The 27,820-nt window shown below is 39.0% G+C and overlaps 5 protein-coding genes and 1 long non-coding RNA gene across 9 annotated transcripts; 2 read left to right on the forward strand and 4 right to left on the reverse strand.

Annotated features, from left to right (window-relative positions):
• Nucleotides 1-214: 214 nt before the first annotated feature.
• LOC116247659 (60S ribosomal protein L37a-1) lies at nucleotides 215-14,871 on the reverse strand. Of its 2 annotated transcripts, none has more exons than XM_031619897.2 (5): nucleotides 14,783-14,871; nucleotides 1,283-1,322; nucleotides 971-1,059; nucleotides 754-836; nucleotides 215-514 (listed from the first exon to the last, which is right to left on the reverse strand). In XM_031619897.2, the coding sequence occupies exons 1-5, from the start codon at nucleotides 14,783-14,785 to the stop codon at nucleotides 451-453; spliced, it is 279 nt and encodes a 92-aa protein (XP_031475757.1). In that variant the 5' UTR covers nucleotides 14,786-14,871; the 3' UTR covers nucleotides 215-450. The 2 variants fall into 2 exon arrangements, with proteins under 2 accessions (XP_031475757.1, XP_031475756.1); XM_031619896.2 differs by lacking the exon at nucleotides 14,783-14,871 and adding an exon at nucleotides 3,037-3,178.
• On the forward strand, nucleotides 3,446-5,844 carry LOC116247656 (photosynthetic NDH subunit of subcomplex B 2, chloroplastic). Its single transcript, XM_031619892.2, has 3 exons — nucleotides 3,446-3,938; nucleotides 4,578-5,024; nucleotides 5,349-5,844. Exons 1-3 carry the CDS (start codon nucleotides 3,558-3,560, stop codon nucleotides 5,541-5,543), a joined length of 1,023 nt encoding a protein of 340 aa, XP_031475752.1. The 5' UTR covers nucleotides 3,446-3,557; the 3' UTR covers nucleotides 5,544-5,844.
• Nucleotides 7,340-20,285, reverse strand: LOC116246692 (PHD finger protein ING2). Of its 3 annotated transcripts, XM_050076474.1 has the most exons (8): nucleotides 19,997-20,280; nucleotides 19,762-19,833; nucleotides 19,443-19,630; nucleotides 18,523-18,586; nucleotides 17,138-17,388; nucleotides 17,011-17,049; nucleotides 16,471-16,636; nucleotides 7,340-7,423 (listed from the first exon to the last, which is right to left on the reverse strand). In XM_050076474.1, the coding sequence occupies exons 1-7, from the start codon at nucleotides 20,040-20,042 to the stop codon at nucleotides 16,514-16,516; spliced, it is 783 nt and encodes a 260-aa protein (XP_049932431.1). In that variant the 5' UTR covers nucleotides 20,043-20,280; the 3' UTR covers nucleotides 7,340-7,423; nucleotides 16,471-16,513. The 3 variants fall into 3 exon arrangements, with proteins under 3 accessions (XP_049932431.1, XP_049932432.1, XP_031474374.1); XM_050076475.1 differs by lacking the exon at nucleotides 16,471-16,636 and having other exon boundaries at nucleotides 7,340-7,589; nucleotides 19,997-20,285; XM_031618514.2 differs by lacking the exon at nucleotides 7,340-7,423 and having other exon boundaries at nucleotides 16,316-16,636; nucleotides 19,997-20,279.
• LOC116247654 (protein SINE1) lies at nucleotides 10,954-15,530 on the reverse strand. The gene is made up of 3 exons (XM_031619889.2): nucleotides 14,883-15,530; nucleotides 12,084-13,432; nucleotides 10,954-11,590 (listed from the first exon to the last, which is right to left on the reverse strand). The coding sequence occupies exons 2-3, from the start codon at nucleotides 13,410-13,412 to the stop codon at nucleotides 11,057-11,059; spliced, it is 1,863 nt and encodes a 620-aa protein (XP_031475749.1). The 5' UTR covers nucleotides 13,413-13,432; nucleotides 14,883-15,530; the 3' UTR covers nucleotides 10,954-11,056.
• An 822-nt stretch (nucleotides 20,286-21,107) lies between the features above and the next one.
• LOC116249334 (uncharacterized) lies at nucleotides 21,108-24,956 on the forward strand. The gene is made up of 7 exons (XM_031622582.2): nucleotides 21,108-21,476; nucleotides 21,570-21,646; nucleotides 22,842-22,976; nucleotides 23,159-23,213; nucleotides 23,499-23,586; nucleotides 24,196-24,294; nucleotides 24,552-24,956. Exons 1-7 carry the CDS (start codon nucleotides 21,157-21,159, stop codon nucleotides 24,672-24,674), a joined length of 897 nt encoding a protein of 298 aa, XP_031478442.1. The 5' UTR covers nucleotides 21,108-21,156; the 3' UTR covers nucleotides 24,675-24,956.
• On the reverse strand, nucleotides 24,744-27,576 carry LOC116249335 (uncharacterized). Its single transcript, XR_004171123.2, has 2 exons — nucleotides 27,381-27,576; nucleotides 24,744-25,951 (listed from the first exon to the last, which is right to left on the reverse strand). It is a non-coding gene; the product is annotated as an uncharacterized LOC116249335 (long non-coding RNA).
• Nucleotides 27,577-27,820: the final 244 nt, after the last annotated feature.

The following is a 27,820-nucleotide window of genomic DNA, read 5'->3' on the forward strand; positions in this document are numbered from 1 at the left end:
AGAAACAAACCCATAAAGGGCACTAATAGTTACAGTGCTTAGAGTATGGATTGGAACTCCTAATTAGATATTTTTTATGTTTAAAAAGCTAAATATTCAGCCCTAGTTGCTAATCAAGGAAGGATTAAAGTAAAATCTCGATGAGTGCGTTGCTAGTATTGATGGCAGAAGACGCTCATATTCGTGAAATTGAAAATGAATTATAAGAAAAAGATAAAAGCAAAAAAAAAGAAAGACATGAATTGCTAACGGAGTTCAAGACATGAGCGAAGCAGTAAAGCAAAAAAAAAGGGGTGGCCTTGCAACCCCATGTCATAGCAGATCTTGTCCACAAAAAACACAATGGGCACTAGGTCTATCTCAATTTCTAGACAATAATAAGCTGAAGTCTTTCATAGGCAGCAGGACATCTGATTTCTGAGCATAATTCGGTACATGGAAGGTCAATGTCTACACCTCGATCTGCTCCCTCAACCGACGAATGGTACTCCTAACGGTAACGGCACTCGCAGTGCTTCAAACAATAAACAAAAGAAAGTTAACAAACAACTAGTCATGAACCAAAGAAGGCTAAAACACAAGTACTCCTATAAAAAAGCAAAGAAGTGTCTAATTAATGCATTAGACTTTCTGTAGCGACTAGTGAGCGCAAGAAAAGCATTTTCTTTTGTGAAAATACCTTCAAACTCGAAAGGTATGGCAATGGAGTCCACAAAACGAAAACTTGATAGGTTACCAAAAAATGTAACTCACTTTAATGTGTAGGCACCTCCAGCTTTCACTTTGCCACAGTCCTTGCATCCCCAGATGCCCACTGCTTTCCTCTTCACTGCAAACTGCATAATGTCCAAAATTGCAAACATATTACTCGATGGACTAAAGTGTGCCGACAGACTTCTTCCGTAATGAAAAGATATACTCAAACCGACAGAAGCCTCGAACTAACAAAATGTCTTATTGTAGCACTTACCTTGCCACAGAAGTCACAGAAATACTTGGCATGCTGACTCACTTCCATTTTTTTGATCTGCTTACGCAGACTGGCACCATATCTTGTGCCTGAAATCGGCACCAAAGTGACAAGTCAAGAGAAGAACTTTAGAAACCCAAGACGAACTGACCATTGACAAAAAGTTTGAGATGCCGTACAGAAATTAATTTGCAAATAGGAAGGACAGCTCAAAGCCCATTGAGGTGCAAATGGACACAAGACGTACTCAAAGCCACTAATATCTAGTGAAGATTTATGTAGAAATTTTAATTTTGAAACAGCAATGCTTACCGTATTTGCCAACAATTCCAACCTTCTTTGTACGCTTTGTCTACAAAACAGTAGTTATAAGTTAAAGTTAGTATAACACCATGAATACATGCATATAACATAGGCACATGCAATCAATGGAAAAGGACAATCTACCGTGTTCACAAACCAATCAGTCAATCTTGAACAAAACAATCTTGACTTGGTGACTTGGCAGTATGATTTGATCATTCAAACAAACAACAGTAATCAAACAAACATGAACATGCTCATACAAGTTAACATATACCACATGGAAAAAGACAGCGTACATTATTTATGATACATTGCAAGAGAAAGGAGAGAATAAATACAAATGATCATGGCCTTATGAATTTGGCAAGAGACATGAAATGGGAAGAAATATGCAAAGGCATTCTAGTATAGAGGCTGCACCACCAGAGTCTCAAACTAAGCGTTCAACTAATCGTCACGGAAAAATCTATAAATAATACACCAAGGCACAGGAAGACCTAATAAGCCTGAGGCCATTGCTGTGTAATACTAACAACTTGTAGCGGGACAAGTCCATAAATAAAAGAAAATGTACCAACAATATTACATGTCTATCAGAAAAAAAATATTTAATCACTCACGTACCTTCTTGGACAAAAATACATAAGGTCCTACATCACAAGTATGAAGAAATTAGGAAAACCGTGCATAGAATGATTGTTCTAGTATGAAGAACTTCCTATGCGCCTAGAATGTTCTTATTTCATATATAGTCGACCCAAAGAAGTCACCAACAAATAATTGAGTTGCAGATAACTATGTATTGTAGCATCATGTTCAATAGTACCTACCCTGACAACAGGATTTTAATAACTTAGCTGATTGTTATTCTTGAATGCAGCATATCCTATAGATCTATATGCACTTTCAGTGATCCATTAAGCACACAGCAGTTGTTAAAATCAAAACCAGAAAACATGAAGGAAGGAAGACGATAGTGCAGTCCTAAAAGGTAAGCCAGAATAGCATAAATTAAGAAAGCAAAATGGGCAGGTCTAATATATTATATTCACCAGACTTGAAGATGCTGAAAGGTTTACTCCTACTTTCACCAGAACAGAACCGAACGTATTTGGCCTTTCTCTCAGTTATATGTCACTGTTACCGCTAAGTATCAGGATTGAACCATAATGCCAGCTCCGGTTTGACGGTCATCACCGTTTCCATGGAAATTAGTAACAGCAGTAACAATCTTCAGCTAACAACCACTTTCTTCCAAGAGTTTTATCCGCAAAATTCGCACTAAACATATTAGGCCACACTGTTCACGCGATTCTGAACAAGAACTTATGTCGCCAGGTTAGATCCTCATGACTCAGCACCAACACAATAAGCTATAGTCATCTCCACAAAGATGCAATTCAAGCGAAGAAACTACGGGGCAACCGCTTCGGATTGAGTCAGGTCAAGATAAAAAACCGTGAACCACAGACCATCCAAAAATTGAAAACATGGAGCAACAAGAAACGGGAAAAGGACACGACGGAATCTCTCCAAGAAAATGCCGATGAAAAGCCCATGATCTTCACCGCATCAAGATAAGCAACTCGAGTGCTAAGTATATCTCTACTAAACGGACCCATGATATTCCATCCACCGAGGATAACCTCGAGCAGGAAATGAACGGGCGAAATAACATAAAAACGAACAAACACAAGCAATAATCGATCAATCACAGTCAAAATCATTCGAAGAACAAACCATCAATTTCAGAAACGCACCATTTTCGTTCCGGAGGAGCTTCCCCTTTCTCTTCTCCTTCTCTCTCTCTCTCTCCCTCCTCGGAATGCGAATGCCCAGAGAAATCCCAAAAACCTCTTCCTTCCCCTACAAAAAGCAGAGTCGGAAACCCTAATGCCGTCAGATGGACGGCCTAGATCATAAGATGCAGTGGCAGGGGCGGGGTGGTATGGTAGGTCTGGATCTGGACCTGCCAATCAACCGGGTCAGGCTACTAAGACTTGGTTGGGTTAGGCCCAGGGTCGGAAGCAGGGATAAATTCTTCGTCCGCAACCAACTTTTACCCTAAAATTCAAAAACGATCCTTGAACTTGTAGATTTCCGGAGAGGCTGCTAAGAAAATGCGGAACAACGTAGAACTTATAGTCGGGTAAAGCCGAAAATATAGCCCTCAACGGAAGATTCTTCGTGTTTCAGATAATTCAATCCGTCAAGAACGGGCGTCCCAGCAAAATTAGGATAGGCAGCAAGGCCAGCCGGCCACTGTGTGTGGTAGAGAACCATGGCTGCCTCTAGCTCTCCCCTCCTCTCCTCCTCTCCCCCTCAGCTGCTCGAACAGAAATTCGGCCGGAAAGGAGTTAAGTTTACTCAGCTGAACGGGATTCCGACTGTCGAGTTGGCCGTCCGAAACGGCAGCTCCCTGCAGCTCAGGCTCTCAGATGGCCTGGTCACCTCATACAAGCCCAAGGTCTACTGGAAGGATGACGGCTTTCAAGAGATTGTTTACACGGTGCCTGATGGATCTGCTGATGGTGCATCGGTGAAGGGTGGAATTGGGTTAGTTCTCAATAATCTTTCGAGGACGAAACGGGATGGATCAACGTGGTCCGCATCACAGTGGGATGTTAAACATGTGGAATCAGATTCCATTGATGCTGTTCAGGTACTGACTGCTTTACTTCTTGAGTTGGATTCACAATGTGGGGACTTTTTCTCTTTTTTTTTTTTTCTGTTTTAGAAATGGAAGTTGGTGGCATCGGTTTCGCTTGCTTCCTAAGTCGAATTTCTCTGCGAGAGTGTTTATTTTTTATTGGTTTTTTTTCTCTCGATACAGATTGTTAAGACCGTTTATTCTGCTTCCTCAATTGGATCACTATGCGGCCAACCTTTGCCACCATGTTTCTTTTTTCCTTTCCAAAATGTTGGTTCCAATAACAATGACTTTTCACATACTGCTATCAAATTTCTACAAATTATATATATATATATATATATATATATATATATATATATATATATATATATATATATATATATATATATATATATATATATATATATTCACAGCAAACTTTGTCCAAGAAGCGATGATTCTCCAAAATGTAATGAGATTCTCCTACCCAGTGTTTTGTTCAAGAATGAGAATTGAGACTATGTCCCAAACCAACATGTGAGGGTTACTGCAGTTAACAGACACCAAATTAAAAAAAAAAAACATAGTTGACCACACATTTATCCCTATAGTTGTTTTGTGATTATTCAAAAGTTCACCAATTGATGACACGCTGTCTTCTGGTTTTAGGTTGAATTGATATGCACTAATGCAGACGGCGCGCTTGATGTAACTTACATAGTCTCCCTCTTTGCTGTGAGCATGGCAACTGCAGTCATTGTGAAGAACAAAGGGACTTCAAATGCAGAGTTGACAAGTGGGATTCTTAGCCATCTAAAATTCAAAGGTCGAAAGGGTTCTGCAGTTACAGGGCTCACTGGATGTTCTTATTGTGCACACCCACCACTGTCATCAAAATTTAATATTTTGTCACAGGCTGAAGCAATGAAACCAGAGTCTGCTGGTTGGAATCTGTTCTCTGATGACAAGGGAAAACAGAATGATAAATGGCAAGTGGAGGATAATAAGTTTATCATGATGAAAGACAGATTTAGTAGAGTATATTCCGCACCTCCTGTTGAGAGATTAAAGAGAATCTACAACACCCCTCCATCAAAGTATGAAACCATAGATCAGGTAACGACCTGAGACTTATATCTTTCAAATTCCGTAATTCAGATCTTGACTGGTTTCCTTAATGCCGTGCTAATATCCATTAGCTGTTTAGCTGCAGCATAGAAACCTTTTTGGCAGTGGTAAGAGGTTTCATAATCTGATTCAAATGACAAAATTAATTTTTCTAAAATTTTGACTATGACATTGCACCTTCCAGTTGCATTTTTTAGATCTTCCACTCTCCCTGCTATAGCATGTAACTGAAATTGAATTGCGATCTTTTCATGTGGTTTTAATACACACACTTCACATGAATTCATTCTGTGAATCTTGTTGTCATTGCAGGGGAATGGACTTGGATTTAGAATTATAAGAATGGGCTACGATGACATTTACTTGAGCTGCCCTGGCTCCTTTTCAGAAAGGTTTGGAAAGGATTACTTTATTTGCACTGGCCCTGCTTCAATGTTGGTGCCTGTTGTCCTGAAACCTGGTGAAGAATGGAGAGGTGCTCAAGTTTTGGAACATGACAACTTATAGCAGAATACCCATCATAAAAAGATAATTGCAGCTCCAAAGTATTGGAAAATGTATATTATTTGTTTCTCTGAGTACTTCCCTTTTCAGAATATTGGGCAATTTTTTGTTATAGAATTAACAAATCTGGCTGGAATCGACTGGAGTTCAAGTCCACCACAAGGGACCTTTGTTTCACTACGTGAGTCACTTCAGAGCCCTAGAGGCCCAACCAAGTGCCACTAACAATGTACTTCTGAACAAAAGATCTTCAATCTTGTACCGGATTTCATTGTTATGCATATATTCATGTTTCTGTATTTAAGATCGGTTTCAAAGCATTCAGTCCAGTTGTTCATCTAACTATCGCTATGTGGAAAGTGGTTATATTTTGAAATATATGAATAAACGAAGAAAAAGGTTTCATATGTAATGGTAATCTCTAGAATGGCGACAGCCATCCAACAATGGAAATGGACAGCAAAATAGTCACCTGTGTCGTCAAATTCTCTGCAAATATCACGTTTTTATCTCAAGATGGAAAAACAGTATAAAAACTAAAATTATAACTTACACAAAATGGAATCAGTCACAAAGCAACTACAAAAAATCATGCAACAAATAATAGCAATGAACATTTATCGATAGACTTGAGCTGGAGCATTTCAAGAACTTGAAGCATTGAAAGACTTCTTTTTTTACTTCAAGTGAATTGAGCTAAGAGCATTGAACATTCAACGATGGTGATCCTTAGCATCCAATCATATATTTATTTAAAATTGAACCTGAATCCAAACCTGACCAGATGTCTTAGAACCGAATCTGGTCTGATTTCTTGATTACATGTTAAAAATTTTCTCTATATCCAACTTAATTAAAGTGGCCGGATCAAGCCAATTCATTGGCATCCCTGTTTATGTTTTTCTTTGAACTTCTGTCATGGCGGAAAAGTTCTCTTAAACAAGCCGCTTCATTTGTGTCAAGGGAAAGACCAACGTGTGTAGAAACAGCATTTGATCCAAAGGTGGTGAATCAAACTGTTTTCGGATGAAAGGATAAGGATATGAACCATTGTCGGCAGCCAGAAGTCCTCGAAACCCAACTTGTTTGAAAAACTAGGCGGAGATTAACGAGCGGTTCCATCGACCTGGTTAGGAGGTTGCAATGCTTTCACAGTAAAGAATATACCGAGGTGTGTTTCTTGGTATAAACGGGTAGAGGTCTGCTTTCCTTTGGCTCGCCATATTTTTTCCCCCGTGTCACTTGGTCTGAAACCAAAGGTTCAGATCGTGGCAGAGCTTATTAAGAAAGTTTAAACGAGAAGCGCCAGATATTGCAAGGATACAAACTTATTCTGAAAAGAAGCAGAAGAGAAAGTTGGTAATCCAATACTTTGCCACACCAAAATCGAAAAGGTAGAAGATGAGCAACGGTGCATTTATCCGTTCCTTAGATCCAGCTCCATGGATCCGACTCTGGCCCGGGACTTATCCAAGCACATGGCAATGTTAGATCTGCAGGCCACAAATATGGGGCACCCGCCACCCATACGTTGGCAATTATTGAGTGGAACGTTTTAACTAACCCCACCATCAAAATGTAAGATCCCCTTGAAAACGTGCAGATTCGCAGCTAATTTTAGGGTGTCTCCGGCCAGAGCTCCTTGAAAATCTCTAGGATGCTATAGGTACTCAAGCCCCCAGCAAGGTTCATCCTTACAAGCTATTTCACTTTGACTCACAGACAGTATTATGTAATATGAGTGGTTGATGATTGAATATATATCACAATATAGAACAATAGTGATTTTTGTCAACCTATTTGAGATAGATATTTATATTTGACAAAAGTGACTCAAAACAATCTGTTGTGCTCCTAAATAAGCTGTATTTGCACGATCCGACCTCACCATGTGCCAGAAGATTCTCAGGCAGACCAGTAGAATACCTACACATTTTCCTGTCCTTTAATGTAGAGAGGTTTGCACGTGGGATCGTACCACTTCACTTTAAAGCGTGTCTCAGATGAAAGGCCAACACATGCATAATGGAACCATTCCCCTCCTTCACACTGTAAATGAAGAACCGTCAGTCCAAATCTCCAGCTAGTAAATGAATCAACAGAACCAAGAACATGCAGTTCTCACATAACATACAAAAGGACCAGAAACCAGAGATTGCTGTTCTGGATATTTGATCAGGCTCTTGCCTCCTGAAGGCTCAATCGAAGCCTCTAAAACTAAGGTTGACAGGGACCAAAATGTACCAAGTAATAAGCGACACTAATCAACTTTTCTAAACTAGGTGGATCTTCTTCCAGCCTGACCAAGATAACACATCTCACGTTATGCTTTTAATTTTTCAACAGGAGTTAGCACCACTGAAAATAAAAAATAAAAAAAAAACCTAATGGAAATGGAAATAGAGGGAACAAATATGACTCACATTCTCATTGTCGCAGGCAATCATATCACCAAATGATACCTGGATAGTAAGGACAAATTAGATTGACAGTTACCAATTCAAGATCAATTTTGAACATTAATTAAAAGTTGAGGATTGGAACTTGATGACAAACACAGTAGGTTGGTTCATTTGGATCAATGGGTTGATCAACATCAACAGGGGCAGGAACAGTTCTCTTATGGCTGCCGGGAGGTGGCATGAGTTCGAAGTCTCGATCACGCTCTCGATCCCATTCCCTCTCCCTGAACTCAAGCCTCTTGGTCTGTGGTGTACCAAAATATGTCTTCCTTCGTTCATCCTTAACAACCACAGGAGGGAGGACCGTAGGCTCGTCATGAGGTATTTTCCCCTCTGAAAAGTTTTACACTTAAAACCAATGAGAAGCAAGGTCCACATGTAGTCCATTACCTTCACATCAATTTGTAGTAAACCACAGCTTTAAGATAAACAAATTTCACCGTCATGATTTGTTTATTCTCTCCACTTTATAACATTCGGATCTTAACTGCCAGTTGCAATTACAGCCAAGTGTAAAAAATAATGCTTCTGAAATTTAGCATTTCCAAGTGAAGTCCTATTGACGTAAGATGGAGACTACAAGAATAATATAAAGCATGAGTTCATTGAAAAATCCAAGCATTCCTATAGATTACAAGCTGCAGTATCCACAATCTGTGCACAGTAAGAATCTGAATCATACGCATCATTTAGTCAAGTGTAGATTAATATCAACTTATCTACCACCAATCAAATATATGTTTAGATCTCATTTGTGACATTGCAAAAAAGAAACAATCAAACATAACGGCAAAAATGATTGTTTAGGCAAAAAAAAAAAAGGTGGCTGAAAATGTTAATATGTCAGCAGGCCAAAACAATCACATAACCCAGTACCTGTATGCATATGTTTGGCTAAATTCCATAAAAATTCAAAGAAAATGTGTCTTTATTTGTGAAACTCAACACTACATGGTGGCCATAAAGATCCTATTGAGTCAGCCATGAATAATAAGGTGACATGCTGCCATATGGAACAGGATATTCCAGATTCACAATGGAAACAAATGATTAAGACAACTATTTCAAACTACTTAAGCTTTAGACACATTCAAATTTGGTTGTCCATCATAATCATATCTTATAAACTGTTCCAGCTCACACATCTCAAAGTTTGAACCAGAAACTTTGGTGATTGTTTTGCACAACTATCTTTTTCCTGCTGCATAAGTTTGCCATCCTCTTGCCCTTCTATCTTCATGAGTCCAATAGCCACTTACCTTTCCCATATTGCTTATTTTCATAAGTATTTCTATGAGGTACATATAAAGCAAAAGTGGATAGTTTATTTGCTATAAGTCAGTCAAACATATCATGCTTCAAGAAGGCTTGTTGATAAAATGAACCACTTGACCTTGAAATTAAATAAGTAATATTATAAGTTGGACTGAAGAGTAATGCACCAAAAAAAAAAAGAACAACATACCTTGCTTTAGGTCTTCTGAAAAGTGACCAAGATCTTCTTCAAGGCGTTTCATTTGGCTATCGATCAACAACAAAGTCAATTCCAGCAACATCAAGAGTCAGCTCTTCAGTGTTCAACTGTTTGCAGTCACGAGACATCATGTCATAGCTTTAATACAGAATACTAACCATTAAGTATTCATGTAGACATAAGACACCCCCAATTATTGTTGATTAGAGAGAATTGTATGTTGCAAGCAACAGCCCGATGACATCATTTCAGAAGTGAATGAGAGAGAGAGAGAAGATGTACATCAGCTGTAAATTATATGGAGAAAACGTTATATATTTGCATTAGTTTGTTGTAGGCAAATTGCATACTAAGTGGAACCTTTGGAGAGGCTTGGACAATTCCTAGCTTCACCAACATTTTATCAAATCATGACTACAATTTATCAACTCACCAACAATACACATGCCGCTGATAATGAATTATGTCGACACTAATAACATAGTAAAAAACAAAACAGATTTTCACTTGTTATGTTGTAACAAAATATGGGTTGCATATATCCTATACTTCCTGTACAGGTGTGAACCAGTATCTACATTCACTTAAGAATCTCCCCAGAGTATCTCACTGACTCCAAGCTTTCTCCAATTTGTCTATCAATCCCGTTTCCAACTATATCTCATTTTCATCAAGCTTCCTTTGATTGATTTATAAAGTCGGTTTAAACCATAACTAGAATCAGATAACAGTAGAGAAGAAAAAGGGAAAGAAATGTTTATCAGACTAAGTCCACCTAGTGTTAGAGGAATGAGACTGTTTTAATTGCTAGGAGAAGCAAAAACTTGCAAAAATCACCTTTTAAACGGACCACATTACTGGACGCAGGGACAGAATTAACAGAAACAAATTCTCGAAGAAAGCATATTTACGAGATCATAGGCTTGTTTAGTCAGCAGAACTTTCTCCATGCAGAGGCTCAACGTGTCCACTGTTTAGAAATGGAAGTATTGGAAAATGTATATTATTTGTTTCTCTGAGTACTTCCCTTTTCAGAATGTTGGGCAATTTTTTGTTATAGAATTGAGAGGTCTGGCTCCTTTATGTTCGAAAGGGAATTGACTGAATTTCAAGTCTAGCACAAGCGACTTTTATTTCACTACATGAGTCACTTCAGAGCCCTAGAGGCCCAACCAAGTGCCAATAACAATGTATTGAACAAAAAATCTTCAATCTTGTACCGGATTTCATTCTTATACATATATTCATGTTTCTGTATTTAAGATTCGTTTCAAAGCATTCAGTCCAGTTGTTCATCTAACTATTGCTATGTGTAAAGTGGTTACATCTTGAAATATATGAATAGAGGAAAAAGAAGGTTTCATATGTAATGGTAATCTCTTGAACGCCGTCAGCTATCCAACAATGGAAAATAGTCACATGTATCGTCAAACTCTCTACAAATATCACGTTTTTATCTCAAGATGGGAAAACAGTATAAAAGCTAAAAATATTACTTACACAAAATGGAATCAGTCACAAAGCAACTACAAAAAATCATGCAACAATTGGTTACATTATCCTGAAACTAAATTGTTGTATCATGTGGCAACGAAATTGTTGTACGTATCCCTGTGATTTGTCCCATTGGTGATGAACATAACTGCAATAGAAACTAGCAATATGACGAAACATATACTGAAAACGAGCATCATGGGGTTCATCTTTTTCTTGACTGTAATACGCGGTTTCTTTTTTCCTTCTGCCACTTCATCAAATAAGGCATGATCAGCTTCCACTGGATCCCCATCAGTTGAAGATACAGACTCTGTCTTATGACAGGAATGTGATTGGTGGACCTTGTCGGCTTGAAATGTAGCATCTTCAAATTTGTTTTGCCAATCAGTCATGTTGGGGGCTTCTGAAGACTTCCATTCACGAAATTCCAATTTGAGATGTCCCTGAATTTTGTTTAGTGGGCTAAGTTCTGATCCGTTGGAATTCTGGCTACTTCGATCACTAGATTCTTCATCCAAGATATTGCTCTCAGCATCCTGGTCTTGAAGAGACCGCATTAGCTTTCTGGGAGTAGTGAAAATCTTGATGTCATCTATAGGAATAGTTGGATACTGCTTCTGGGAAAAGAAGAGGAAAGCAAAACATGTCATCTATAGGAATAGTTGGATACTGCTTCTGGGAAAAGAAGAGGAAAGCAAAACACATGTCAGAAGACAAAAGTCAAATACTTAAAAAACCAGGCATTTAAACTCTTGCAAATGAGAAATAGGCAAACATTATCAGGGAAAATTGTTCTAAGAAAATCTCGGTGTTATCTGCAATAAGCATCAAATGAGACTTTTTCTAAGCAAAATTTGATGCTACAGAAAACAGCATTGCTGAATCCCATAACCATCTTGCAAACAGAATATGGCTGAAGACACGGGGTAAAGCTTCTTTCACTGAAAAAGCAAAATTTCCAACCATCATATAGAAGCAAGGTTAAACTCATTTGTTTGATGCTTGAACTACATTTTTAACTTGTAAAACTGGAAATTGGTTTATATCGCAACCTTGGTTCAGCTAAAATAAAATCATTAAAAGGAAATGGTATTTCTTTGGATCGTGTACCTTTGGGGTATCATTTTCTGCCTCCAAAATTTCAGAATTTGAACCAAACCCAGTAAACTCTTCAGAAAGTTCAGCTCCCGTATAAGTAACATCCTCGTCGATCAAGCGTTTGGGATCTTCCTTGAAGCTAGTACCAATAAAACCTGTATGCCCATCTATCATGCTTGAAGAATAAAGACCATCTTTCAAGGAAACATCTACAGCACTATGAGTGTCCATCCAAAGCCTACGATTTGTAGGCCTTCCAAAGTTGCAGTATGACTGAGCAGGCGAAATGGGTGATGTAGCAAAAGAAGTCACTGTCTCAGAATCAGGCGTTACAGACCTAGGAGAGTGGTTACAGGTGATTGTGGACTCTGCACTGTATGGACTCATACTACGATCTTTTTTTTGAGAAACGAAAGACTCATTCACCATTGAAAGGGCATTGATTTTTAGTTTCTTCACTACTGCAATGGTTCTTGCATTTAGAAGAGCTTCGGTGGCAGCACTCCTTACAAACATCAACTGGTCAGAGCGGCATTTCTCCAAGAAGAGGAGAATTTGCTCCATTTCGGAACAAATGCTACTTGGGTCTACATGTTTCAAAATGGAGTTTATTAGTTGGATTGCGTTCAAGCGCTTCTGTGCAGATATTTCAGTCTCCCCAGGTCCACATATGTCGATAGCCGATCTTATAAGTGACCGAGCATATCCCTCTAGGATCAATGGACTGCACTTTGCAAGAGACACTACAAGACCCATGTGAGAATGCATTTGTGTTACCTTCTCTTCAAGAGCTCCAGATAAATTCAAGCAAACCATATTCACTGTCTGATCAGAAGCAAATCTCCAATTATCAGATTCCACAAGAGCTTTCAAACAAAGGGCAGCACCAGAAGCTAAGCATTCAGGACGTCCCATTAGAACTTCCGACAGGGGCCGAGCTAGAGAGTCAATAATCGACAACTTTTCATTGTCAGGAGACAAAGGATCGATTCCATAACGTGCAATGGCAGGTACAACCTTCGCGCAGGCTTGATGGAGTGGGAAAGAACCAGCACTTGAGGTCAAGGTGGAGATGATAGTCAACATGATGTTTCGGATCTGGGGAACTATATTCTTTCCATGAACACGAGCAAGGACTTCATAGAGAGAGATGGTGTGCTCGTACGATGAAGAATTTGATTCTTTCGATTCTGAGACTTGGGCTAGGAATTGAGGGATAGACTTGGAATCAAGCTCTCGCACGTAAGATCTCAGAGCTTTCATGGCAGATCGGCGCGTGTTCGAATCCTTTTCGAGGTTCGCAAGCTCCTGCTTCAGCAGCGGACTGGCGCTCCTCCCCATTGAAGAAGCTGAAAGAAGATCTGCAGACGCGAACCAACAAAAGCAAATCAAATAACATGCTTCCTTCTCGTCTCTGCATTTTGCTATTCAATGAAATAGCAGAACCTACGGAAACTTGAAAACAGGAGCAAAAGAGAAAGTAAAACTACCACATACAGCACTGCCGAAAGATTCACCACAAGTATCAAAATTGATAGTCAAGGTTTTGGTCAATTTCAGGTCGATTTCGAGCCAAAAATCAAGGGAAATAACATTTGGGCATCACGGGGTTTGGCTGAAAGAGAAGAAACAAATTTAAAGGAGAAGATTTTCTACTATGAAGAACTTCCTATACAACTAGAATGTTCTTATTTCATATATAGTTGACCCAAAGAAGTCACCAACAAATAATTGAGTTGCAGATAACTATGTATTGTAGCATCATGTTCAATAGTACCTACCCTGACAACAGGATTTTAATAATTCAGCTGATTGTTATTCTTGAATGCAGCATATCCTATAGATCTATATGCACTTTCAGTGATCCATTATGCACACAGCAGTTGTTAAGAATCAAAACCAGAAAACATGCACGAAGGAAGACGATGGTGCAGTCCTAAAAGGTAAGCCAGAATAGCATAAATTAAGAAAGCACAATGGATAGGTCTAATGTATTATATTCACCAGACTTGAAGCTGCTGAAAGGATTAGTCCAACTTTCACCAGAACAGAACCGAACCTATTTGGCATATCTCTCAGTTATATGTCAATGTTACGGCGAAGTGTCAGGATTTGAATCATAATGCCAGCTCCGGTTTCACGGTCACCACCGTTTCCGTGGAAATTAGTAACAACAGTATCAATCTTCAGCTAACAACCATTTTCTTCCAAGAGTTCTATCCGCAAAATTCGCAGTAAACATATTAGGCCACACTGTTCACGCGATTCTGAACAAGAACTTGCGTCGCCAGGTTAGATCCTCATTACTCAACACCAACACTAAGCTATAGCCATCTCCAGAAAGATGCAATTCAAGCAAAGAAACTACGGGGCAACCGCTTCAGATTGAGTCAAGTCAAGATAAAAAACCGTGAACCACAGACCATCCAAAAATTGAAAACATGGAGCAACAAGAAACGGGAAAAGGACACGACCGAATCTCTCCAAGAAAATGCCGATGAAAAGCCCATGACCTTCACCGCATCAAGATAAGCAACTCGAGTGCTAAGTATATCTCTACTAAACGGACCCATGATATTCCATCCAACGAGGATAACCTCGAGCAGGAAATGAACGGGCGAAATAACATAAAAACGAACAAACACAAGCAATAATCGATCAATCACAGTCAAAATCATTCGAAGAACAAACCACCAATTTCAGAAACGCACCATTTTCGATCCGGAGGAGCCAAAAATAAAGGGAAATGACTTTTGGGCATCACGGGGTTTGGCTGAAAGAGAAGAAACAAATTGAAAGGAGAAGGTTAACCTGGCGTGCGGCGTTACAGCTCCAGAGAGGACCGGCCGCAACAACCCTGCGGGCTCCAGAGACGGTGGGAGGAGTGAAGCAGGCGAGGGAAGAAGGGTGGGGTTCATTCAAATTTCAAATGGTGTGGGTGGGGCGGTGACCCATTTGACTCCAAAAGTGCAAACCCCACCTTTGTTTCCCCTTGTACTTATGCCTTGAAGTTGAATTCATGGAGTTTTGAACGTTGGTGGTTTGCTTTCTTCGTTGGTCTTCTTAATGCAACTGCTAACTCGTTTTGGCTATTTTAAATTCTTCCCGTTTCTCCAGTTTTGATCGTGGTGTTATTTGGTGATTTGGTCGCAGAGATTTTTAGCCTGTGTAATTTGCTGACTTAGTCACAGAGATTTGTACTTGGGGCCTTCAAGTCACTAAAACGTCCTGTCCTGGGCCGTGTATCGTAATATATATATACACACCGTATCCAAACCATTTTTTCAAACTGAATGATGTCCCAATCCAACTTTTGAATTGGAGACTGAATTTGATAAAAAATTCAGTCCACATTATGATGCAGTCAATTTTCAAAATCCATGAACATTAGTATAGGAAAAATCGAATTTAAGGAAAGAGGAATGCCTGCCATTCATGTCACCCGGTTGCTCCCTTTTTACTATGCGTATTACAGGAAATGGAATTACATAGGAAATGTTTTCATGTGCAGTTGCAAAATTGAGTACAATGTCTAAATGAACACCTATTTCCCGAGAGTAATGTTGATTTCTGTAGCAGAAGCAGGCCTCTCGTTTCTCTAATCATCTTTTTGTGATTTCCTCTTTGGTTGACGTGAATTGAGCTACAGCTCTAAATAGGAAGCATTTAACGCTTTTCTTCACGAGAATTGAGCAGGAGCATTTCAAGAACTTGAAGCATTGAAAGACTTATTTTTTTACTTCAAGTGAACAGAGGTAAGAGCTTGAACCTGAATCCAATCAGATATTTATTCAAAATTGAACCTGAATCCAAATCTGACCAGATGTCTTAGAACCGAATCTGGTCTGATTTCTTGATTACATGTCATAATTTTCTCCATATCCAACTTAATTAAAGTGGCCCGATCATGCCAATTCATTGGCATCCCTGTTTATGTTTTTCTTTGAACTTCTGCCATGGGTCCGACTCTGGCGCCGGACTAATCCAAGCACATGGCAATGTTAGATCTGCAGGCCTCAAATATGGGGGACCCGCCACCTATACGTTGGCAATTGTTGAGTGGAACGTTTGAACTAACCCCACCATCAAAATGTAAGATCCTCTTGAAAAGGTGCAGATTCGCAGCTAATTTTAGGGTGTGTCTCCGACCAGAGCTCCTTGAAAATCCCTAGGACGCTATAGGTACTCAAGCCCCCAGCAAGGTTCATCCTTACAAGCTATTTCACTTTGATTCACAGACAGTATTATGTAATATGAGTGGTTGATGATTGAATACATCTCACAATATAGAACAATAGTGATTCTTGTCAACGAATTTGAGATAGATATTTATATTTGACAAAAGTGACTCAAAAACAATCTGTTGTGCTCTAAATAAGCTGTATTTGCACGATCCGACCTCACCATGTTCCAGAAAATTCTCAGGCAGACCAGTAGAATACCTACACATTTTCCTGTGCTTTAATGTAGAGAGGTTTGCACGTGGGACAGTACCACTTCCCTTTAAAGCGTGTCTCAGATGAAAGGCCAACACATGCATAATGGAACCATTCCCCTCCTTCACACTGTAAATGAAGAACCGTCAGTCCAAATCTCCAGCTAGTAAATGAATCAACAGAGCCAAGAACATGCAGTTCTCACATAACATACACAAGGACCAGAAACCAGAGATTGCTGTTCTGGATATTTGATCAGGCTCTTGCCTCCTGAAGGCTCAATCAAAGCCTCTAAAACTAAGGCTAACACAGACGACAATGTACCAAGTAATAAGCGACACTAATCAACTTTTCTAAACTAGGTGGATCTTCTTCCAGCCTGACCAAGATAACACATCTCACGTTATGCTTTTAATTTTTCAACAGGAGTTAGCACCACTGAAAATAAAAAATAAAAAAAAAACCTAATGGAAATGGAAATAGAGGGAACAAATATGACTCACATTCTCATTGTCGCAGGCAATCATATCACCAAATGATACCTGGATAGTAAGGACAAATTAGATTGACAGTTACCAATTCAAGATCAATTTTGAACATTAATTGAAAGTTCAGGATTGGAAATCCAACTTGATGACAAACACAGTAGGTTGGTTCATTTGGATCAATGGGTTGATCAACATCAACAGGGGCAGGAACAGTTCTCTTATGGCTGCCGGGAGGTGGCATGAGTTCGAAGTCTCGATCACGCTCTCGATCCCATTCCCTCTCCCTGAACTCAAGCCTCTTGGTCTGTGGTGTACCAAAATATGTCTTCCTTCGTTCATCCTTAACAACCACAGGAGGGAGGACCGTAGGCTCGTCATGAGGTATTTTCCCCTCTGAAAAGTTTTACACTTAAAACCAATGAGAAGCAAGGTCCACATGTAGTCCATTACCTTCACATCAATTTGTAGTAAACCACAGCTTTAAGATAAACAAATTTCACCGTCATGATTTGTTTATTCTCTCCACTTTATAACATTCGGATCTTAACTGCCAGTTGCAATTACAGCCAAGTGTAAAAAATAATGCTTCTGAAATTTAGCATTTCCAAGTGAAGTCCTATTGACGTAAGATGGAGACTACAAGAATAATATAAAGCATGAGTTCATTGAAAAATCCAAGCATTCCTATAGATTACAAGCTGCAGTATCCACAATCTGTGCACAGTAAGAATCTGAATCATACGCATCATTTAGTCAAGTGTAGATTAATATCAACTTATCTACCACCAATCAAATATATGTTTAGATCTCATTTGTGACATTGCAAAAAAGAAACAATCAAACATAACGGCAAAAATGATTGTTTAGGCAAAAAAAAAAAAAGGTGGCTGAAAATGTTAATATGTCAGCAGGCCAAAACAATCACATAACCCAGTACCTGTATGCATATGTTTGGCTAAATTCCATAAAAATTCAAAGAAAATGTGTCTTTATTTGTGAAACTCAACACTACATGGTGGCCATAAAGATCCTATTGAGTTAGCCATGAATAATAAGGTGACATGCTGCCATATGGAACAGGATATTCCAGATTCACAATGGAAACAAATGATTAAGACAACTATTTCAAACTACTTAAGCTTTAGACACATTCAAATTAGGTTGTCCATCATAATCATATCTTATAAACTGTTCCAGCTCACACATCTCAAAGTTTGAACCAGAAACTTTGGTGATTGTTTTGCACAACTATCTTTTTCCTGCTGCATAAGTTTGCCATCCTCTTGCCCTTCTATCTTCATGAGTCCAATAGCCACTTACCTTTCCCATATTGCTTATTTTCATAAGATATTTCTATGAGGTACATATAAAGCAAAAGTGGATAGTTTATTTGCTATAAGTCAGTCAAACATATCATGCTTCAAGAAGGCTTGTTGATAAAATGAACCACTTGACCTTGAAATTAAATAAGTAATATTATAAGTTGGACTGAAGAGTAATGCACCAAAAAAAAAAAGAACAACATACCTTGCTTTAGGTCTTCTGAAAAGTGACCAAGATCTTCTTCAAGGCGTTTCATTTGGCTATCGATCTACAACAAAGTCAATTCCGGCAACATCAAGAGTCAGCTCTTCAATGTTCAACTGTTTGCAGTCACGAGACCTCATGTCATAGCTTTAATACAGAATACAACTATTAAGTATTCATGTAGAATTAGAGAGAATTGTATGTTGCAAGCAACAGCCAGATGATATCATTTCAGAAGTCAATGAGAGTGAGAGAGAGAGAGGGAGAGTGAGTGAGAGAGAGAGATGTCTATCAGCAGTAAATTATATGGAGAAAGCGTTACATATTTGCATTAGTTTGTTGTAGGCAAATTGCATACTAAGTGGAACCTTTGGGGAGGCTTGGACAGTTCCTAGCTTCACCAACATTTTATCAAATCATGACTACATTTTATCAACTCAGCAACAATACACGTGCCGCTGATAATGAATCATGTCGACGTTAATAACATAGTCAGAAAGAAAACAGATTTTCACTTGTGATGTTGTAACAAAATATGGGTTGCATAGAACCTATACTTTCCTGTACAGGTGTGAACCAGTATCTACATTCACTTAAGCATCTGCCCAGAGTATCTCACTGACTCCAAGCTTTCTCCAATTTGTCTATCAATCCTGTTTCCAACTATATCTCATTTTCATCAAGCTTCCTTCGGTTGATTTATAAAGCCGTTTTAAACCATAACTAGAATCAGATAACAGTAGAGAAGAAAAAGGGAAAGAAATGTTTATCAGACTAAGTCCACCTAGTGTTAGATGAATGAGACTCTTTTAATTGCTAGCAGAAGCAAAAACTCGCAAAATTCACCTTTCAAACGGACGACATTACTGGACGCAGGGACAGAATTAACAGAAACAAATTCTCGAAGAAAGCATATTTACGAGATCATAGGCCTGTTTAGCCAGCAGAACTTTCTCCGTGCAGAGGCTCAACGCGTTCTCCTGGTTCACTTCGATCTCCTTCTTCATCTTCTCGATGAATTCATCGTCCTCAGGATGCCCTTTCTTATTATTTTGAGAAGAGAGGCCGAGGCAGTATTTAGTTTGCTCCCTACTCTGATTAATCATGGCTGAAAATTCCAAAAAAACAAAAATAAATGCATAATGATCTCCATGAAGAGCAGAACAAGCTAAAATTTAGAAACCCTAGAACAACCGAATTCATTCGTATTCTGTGTTGAAAATTAGGGTTTTTTTGTACCCTGCGATCTCTCGTCCAATTCTCGCATGGTGTTGAGTAGCCTCTGGAGTTCTGCTGGCAGTGTGCTCGAATCTGGCAACGCAAAGAACAGGGGAAAGCACTAAAAAATCGAACGAAAACGAGAAAAGCAGTTCCAAACATTTCGAAAGTCCTGATTTAGAGAGGCAGGCGTTGGTTTCTAAAAGTAAGTGGTATTCGCGGGATGAAGACGGAGAGGAATTAGGGCTTATTTTACATTCGAGGTAGTCGTCCACGAAGACGCCGGTCCTTGCGATGGCCATTCTGTCTCTTCTCTAGCTGCTGGAGTGGTTGACCTAAAAGGAGCGAAACGACGTTCTAACCGCTGAAGATCGTGAACTCGGAGCAGCCTCGCCGGAGAGAGACTCCGTTTGGGTCTGGCCCCGATGGTCGCCGAGATTGAGATCTAAATCACGAAAAAGTTCTCAACAATGCGTCGCTGGGACGCGGGTTTTCAGATTTCAGAACGGGCGGGACGAATAAGATGCATTCGGATCTGGATCTGGTTACTGGCTGCCGCGGTTCCGAGTCCCGACCATTTACCTCCGCCTCTGCTTGGAACGATGCTTTACTTGTTAAAGCCGTTCCAATTGTTGTTTTGAATGTATCAAATAAATAATTAATTATTAAATAACCATTTTTTTTTATTTGATGAAGACATGGTTTTCTTTATAAATTGGATCTGACCCACTTCATTCAAATTGAAGGCAAGTACTCAATAGATCCACCCAACCTGGTGAGTACCCATAAAGTGCCCTGCTTAATTTAAATTTTCATTTGAATCACATAAAAAATAAGCTGTGAAATAAGCTATAGAAATAAAATCAACTTCTTTTCATGTGAATATTAATAAATTTAGCTGTGAATAAGTTAAAAAATGTATAGAAATAAAAATTAACTGAAAAAGTTTTTGCTTGAGAAATCAAGCATGTGCAAACGTTAGTTTTTTTTAAGGGCTTAAATAAAAACTTATGACCCGTTATTTCTTCCCAAACAACAAAGTCTATTGTTTATTACCTCAAGGCTCAAGCTTATGAATGCATCGATGCAACCTTCAACCGTAAGGAAGAATAAGAGTTTCGGCTCTCACTTACAACATTGATTAATACTCCTCCAAAATTGTAATTGTTGTCCATGTACTCACTTATGAAACATTGTTGCTTTTAGCATTCAACTTTTTTAATTTCATTTTTGCTCGTAACTTTATCTTTGGAGTCGTTCAATCTGCTTCTTACAATGTTGTTCGGCCACGAGAAATAACTGAAAAGTTAGCAGGCTACGTTGAGCAAAACCAATAAAAATGGTCACGGTTCTCAGAATTTGCTCTACCTACAAATATCTCAGCATTATCCTCTGAGACGCGGTGGGCGAAAAGAAATGGAGGTTGGACTCGCCATTTCCCGCCGTGCCACCGCCCCTCTCCACCTCGCCTTCTCCATTCCATCCTCCTCTTCCAAATCCTCACACCCCGTCTTCTTACAAACGAGGCAGAGCAATCCTTGCCTCAGTTCGCCGTCAACTCGTAGTCTAAAAACGCTCTACTCATGTGTAGTGTCTCCGACTTCCACCCCTACCCTCATGGTCGAAGAAGAAGCTGTAGAAGAGCCTTTGGTTTCCGAAAGTCAGAAGCCGAGAGCCGTTAGGTTGGACAAATTTGGCCGGTTTTCTAGCCCTCGCGCCGCCCGGGAGTTGTCTCTGTAATGACTGCAGCTTTCATCTGTGGGTTCCTTGTTGTTGTCGGAGGCTCGATTTTAGTGGTGGGAATTGATGTTTTGATGGTTGTCTTGCAGATTAATTCTTTATGCTTCCTGTTTAGAAGGGTCGGATCCCGTTCGTCTATTCGAGAAGAGAGTGAATGCGAAAAGAGGTAAGGGAGTTCCATCTTCCTCTTATGCTTGACAAATTCCGGTGGAATTAATTTGTGGACCGAGCTTGTTATATAACCCTATTGTTTTTTTTTTTTCATATGAATTGGTTATCATAGGTATGTGTTAGACGATAATAAATTGTTTCTTGTCACACTTATCAATAGAACAGACCTTAAACATTTTATCTTGAAAGGTGTCAGCAAATGTTCAAGATTTTTTTTCTTGTTTTTGATATACAAGAGATATAATGACAACGGGATTTTGAATCTTCTAGCAAATCTAGCTAGTTTTAAGTTTTTCTCGCTCTTGCCAGACAAAGATTAATAGATGAGATGAGAGGGCAACTGGTTTAGTGAGCCAAGAGTTCACATGCTTTTTAGTCGTCTTTCATTTTACTGTATTAGGTAGTTCTTGTTCCTCCTGAGTTCCTATTACTGGCATCCGAGTTGAATATTCAGAGAGGATACTTTTAATAGCAATTTCTTTGTAGAATAGCGAGAAAGAGGAGCATATAGAACGTATTACACATGATAAACTTTCCAAGCAAAACAGTCTCCCTTGATTTGCTCCGTTGTGTTGACTACTATATCCATACTGCACAAGTTTTGCAACCTAACTTCAATAGTAAGAGTATTGCTGCAATGAAAGGAGGACCAGGATGAGGATCGAAGTGAAGAGCTGGTTAGTTCAAATTTTAGAAGATCATGAAATTGAAAGAAGAGGAAAAAAGTACGAGGAATCATTAGCAAGTGATATGTAAATTGTATGAAACTGATAAACAAGTTGTGTAAAAAACTGGCGACCAATGGAAAATATAGGTCACTTACTCCAGAAAACAGCAGACATGCATACATTCAATGAATTACGGGTTCAACTTTCGAAAGGTCAACAACTTGATAAGCTTATTATGGATCCAAAAAACATTAGAATAACAAGCAAACTTGTTCAGTAAACATATATTCTTTATGTCTTGCAGGTCATGTGCTCTAAAATTTGAGGTACCTGTTGGTACTCTTTTAAAATCACACGATGTTTGAATCTTATACTTTAAGATTTACTGTTACAACAAATTTTAGCTGAATGTTTTTTCAAATGATCTCTATTATCCACGTGATGCTTCCTGTTGTTCTTTGCATGAAGAAGGTTTGCTAGCTTCCTCCAATTTTCTCATTACTTTTTGCTTTACCATCTCAGATCCTCTCTATGTGTTCAACAGAGCTTCCTTGCTTGATTATGACCATATGAGTTTTAGTGGGGAACCTGTTGTAGCTCAAACTGAAGCAGAAGAGCAGGAGTTATTGATGAAGAACCAAAAGGAGAGTTTAAATGGTAGCTCACATATCTATTTCCCTTTCAAGTTCTCTTCATGTGCATTTTACATATTATAATTTCAAGCTAGGTGTTTTTTTGTTAATTGTTATACATGCCTTATCAATAATATATTGGTAAACTTAGACAAACTTATCATGTATTGTTAAATGATAATCTATTGGATGTTCTGAATGCTTCAGAAGAAGAAGTCCTTTCAGCGCCGCCGAAGTTGGTGTACAGCAAACACGTTTTAAGGTTAGTTTCTATACCTTTTTGTTTTTTTGATTAACTATCAGTAAGAGGCTCCGGTCATAATAGCATGGTGCCTATCATTCTCTGTCATGAGCGTTTTCTTGCATGGTGTAATGTTGGACCAACACAAAATTTTATTAGTCAATGTTCCACACTATCACATAAAGGAACACTTAGTTTTTGCTTCAACTATGAAAGAGAATTGCTCTTTTCTGGTTTTTTGTTGGGTTGATCCACTAGCATATTATGTTTCAGGAGTTAATAATGTTTCTCTGAAATGCTTTGCAGGTATTCAAAAAGGCTTCTGGAAGCAGTTTTAGAAAGGTGGGATCATCATGTGCAGGTTATGGACAAAGTTACTCCAGCAAGTTGGAAGGTTCTCTCTTTCTCTTAGTCTAGCTTTTAAGAATCCTGTATAAAGACTTTAGGTGAGTTGCTTGACACATGTGAACTTGAGGCTAGTAGACCAAGTCTCTGTTAGTTTCTTCTTGTGCTGTTGTAACTTGTAAATGACTCTCTCTCGGTCACGCTCTCTCACTCGCTGGGTCTAGTTTTGCAGAGTTCAAACTTTGCTTGAGATGGGTGAAAGTGAGGATATATAGTAGATGGTGCCTTCTGTTAGTTTCTTCTGTTTTTGTTAAGGAGTCACTGTAGTTATCGGTTTCTACTGGAAAAGAAGAAAACACACGATTCTGTATAAAGACTTCAGGTGGCTTAGCATGATGTAGGGAGAAATTGAGGATACATAGTAGACCAAACCTTTTTTTTTTGTTTTTTTTTGTGCTTTCATAAAGGGCTCATCTAGTTATCATTTTCTACTGAAAAGAAGGAAAAAAAAATGTCAATTAGCTATTCCGTAAGCCATGTTTCTCTACCTATAGGTTCTAGGTAGTCATTGTATTAAGTGTTTTTGTGCCCTAGGTTGTTTTGAGAAGTTACATTTTGCTTACGTTTGTTTATCTCGACTGATGTGCTTGTCATATAGAATCAACCTGGTGGAAGAATACTGGAGCTCTGCATATTACACATAGCAATGGCAGAAATAGCCATGCTAGGAACACGCTATCAAATCGTTATAAATGAGGTAAGCTGTGGTTTTGTAGGAATCTAATCATTTTAACGCACTTCTGAAGTTGATCGTGAGCATCAGGAAAAGCATCACTAATTCATCTAATCACATACAAACTAAGTTGTCTCTCTTCAAGACTTCAACAAACGGAGGGTAATGGATCAGTGAACTGAACTAGCAATTCATATTACTATTTGCACATAATTGTTACTGTTCAGAATTTTTTGTGTGAATTTCTTAGGTTCTTACCGTCATCTGTCTTTGTGGTGTAGTCTGTTGATCTTGCAAAACGATTCTGTGATGGTTCTGCTCCTCGGTTCATCAATGGATGCCTCGGGACTTTTGTCAAAGAGCACATGGGAAAACAGCCCCCGAGTCAAAGTGCAAACTCCTGATCTGTTGATGACGTTGCTGGAGTAATTCTCAAGTGTCACCTATTTTGATCTGGATTATGTTAGTTTTAGCTCTCTCTCTCTCTCTCTCTCTCTCTCTCTCTCTCTCGCTCGTTCCCCCAGCCCAATATCATCAACTTGTACAGCATCTTTGATTCTTTGCGGCTATCCAGGTTAACTTAGTGTAGAGCTGAGGAATGTAAGATTTTTTATCCCAAGTTTCTTATTGTGCCTTCTTAAACTAGTTTATGTTTGGAATCTCAGTGTTCCTTTGGTTGCTGCTTATATCCAACTCACTCCTTCAAAGGAACAGTACTTCCATGTTATCTTAAGAAATGCCTCAGGTTTAACGGAAGATACGCCTCAGGTGTCAGAATAGTTTACCGTCTTGTTTTTTTCCTTTATAAATTAACTGAACTTGAATGATGCAGAATTTGGGACGTCCACTGTCGGATTTTTGTCCTAGGGGTTAATTGATTCTGCATAATGAGACGTATCCTGGTCATATAGACAAACCTTCAGATTAGGCTGATTAGGTTTTTCATTCAGAGCGAGGGGAAGGAGATATCTTTTGCATGTGGAGAAGTGGATGGAAGCCATTGATTGGCAGCCAGAGCCTCTATGAGATTATGAATGATTTTGAGATTGGTAAACTTTAATCCAACTTTGCCAAGCTGGGGTTGGCAAACATGCTAGGTTATGCTAAGAGATGCACCCCTGACAATACATTGTTATTTAGTAAATATCATCACGCGATGCTGGGCTGTAGATCGGTTGGATCTGTGGTCATTGTGAAGGACAGTAAGGATTCCGACCACTTATGTGTCTGTGCGCCCCTCCTTGAGAAACCGATCGCCACTCATCTTCTCAGCACGATCAAGCTTTGCACCTTCCTTCCCACTACTAGCAGGTTTGAGAGGGGAACTCTAAACCACTTCTTGTAGCTTCATTTTGGTGAGAATCTGGTTCTTTTATTGATCCAGCACTCCAGTGAATTGAGTTTCACATGCTTTAGCTTCTAACAATCCAGCACCATAGCATCTGAGATGCTACTGATAGCCGTGTCATTCACAAAAGGCCTCACTGTCGTTAGCAAACTCTTCTCATCAAGCCAACAAAGTGATTTGTCGATACTGTATCGTAGCAGCTCTCTGCTGTCACGTTTCTGTGGAAGTGACCATGCTAATGAATGCTTTCCCTTCTCTTCGTTGAAAATGATAGCTGGGTTCCATGCTTGAGATTTATGACCTCGTACTCTTTTGGCCGCATTGTTCTTTCATCTGTAAAAGATCAACGACTCAATTAAAAGTCTATGCTTATCTAAAACTGACAATGGTTTTCTTCTATTGGACCACAACAAGTCTTGAGTAGTTATCTTCTTTTCAAGTGACACGCATTCGAGAACAGGATAAAGGCTATACTACAGACCAGTTTCCATCATTTTTCCATGAAAATCTATGGGCGTTATCGTGTTACCTTCCCTACGTAAAGTAATCCTGGAGTCCAATCCTGGCTACAACACGCTTACTTACGGCTGCCCAAGACAACGCCAGCAATATTGTTCCTACGACTTGTGAGTTCATGTCTATAGAAGAAGTATGAGAATTTTCTTGCTTTTTTCAACATGGTATTTGTCTCGTATCCTTCTGCAATTTTTTCACAGAATTCCTTCCCCATTGAGAAGGCCTGACGGGTTTAAATGAAGAAAGTAAACAAAAAAAAAAAAGCTACGATATTGAGTTCAAACTTTTCAATGAGCTGATCATCAAACATGATCATTTCAAGGGAAAGAGCAGTGAAGTTTCACCACACTGAAAGAAACGACGTGCTTCTCAGAGCACCTCATTTACTGCCAAACCATGGCATTATTTGTGAAAGATTTGCGAGGGATTCTTCGAACGGCACTGTAAAACACAGCCGAAGCTCGTTTATTTCAAAATTTAAGTATGATCTTGCTGGGCCTGAGCTACAAGTTGTATCTTCACAACATTAGTATTTTACGTTATCTTGGTCAAATTCCTCCATCTTTTTGGGTATCTACATGGCCAATTTTGATAAAAATATGCCTTTGAATCGTGTTTTTCGCGGACACATATAATATATAATATTTATATAGCGTTGATCGCTTGTTTCTACATTGGTTCTGGCGGTTTATAAAGACGGTGGGTTTCACTATATCAATTTATGTATTAGGCTTTTTATTATCAATACATTCAAATTTTGGTTAAATAAGGACGCTCGTGCAGAAAGCTTGAGGAAATTTTAAAACCTGATCCCAAGGCATTGTCTGCCACTTGTGATAAGATTTTCAAGCAGCCAAAAATTATTGAGGGTACGGAAGCAACAAAAATTATCAACAATTTCGGTGCCACAGCCAAACCACGTGACAAGCGACAGAGGTTCGGAATGATCAAAAACTTATTTTTTTTTTCCCCAAATGCATCACACATTTACAAGCAGAATTACAAATCTGTACTCTGCCCGATTAATTTCAACTTATAAACAGATCTCCGTTCTTGTCTTGTTGAGGTTTTGTTTGATAAAATCTTATTTTAAAAACTAATATAAAGTAAATTAAGCCAAACAGCCAGGGATTAAACTTAAAGTATGGAGAAGGATAAATAGGTATAGAAGGAACTAGTATCATAATTATTGTTCATGTCGATAAGGATGACAGAAGCAATGACGAAGAACAATTTCTTGCCTTACAAGGTTTCTGGACTGCTGGGTTCTTGCGTGCGCCGGTGGGCGCCGATAAGGATGACGATCGAAGCACATGGACTCCTTTCACTGTGCCACCGGACGTTCCACACGCAATCAGGCACTCGGATTCTTCATTCAGGAGAGACGAGATTTTCAACAAGAGACGGAGCGTGACATCTCAAGAGATTCATTGAGCAAAAAGAGCGCCCCATATTCTTATCTTATCTGATTTGAAAAAGTAAAGAAGAAGAAGAAAAAAAAAAAAAAATCTGGGTTTCATGATCTGGAGTCTGTGGATCAGGATCCATGTCCAGATTTTTGGGGCATCGAGGGACCATTTCAGGACCAGCAAGTAGTGCCCATGTATACATGAAAGATGTCGAGTGAAAATGTGCGATACCAAGAAGGAAGAAATTTCTCCATGGAAAGAGGAAAAGTAAAAAAAT

This window comes from Nymphaea colorata, chromosome 2, assembly GCF_008831285.2.
Source record: "Nymphaea colorata isolate Beijing-Zhang1983 chromosome 2, ASM883128v2, whole genome shotgun sequence".
Taxonomy (NCBI): domain Eukaryota; kingdom Viridiplantae; phylum Streptophyta; class Magnoliopsida; order Nymphaeales; family Nymphaeaceae; genus Nymphaea; species Nymphaea colorata.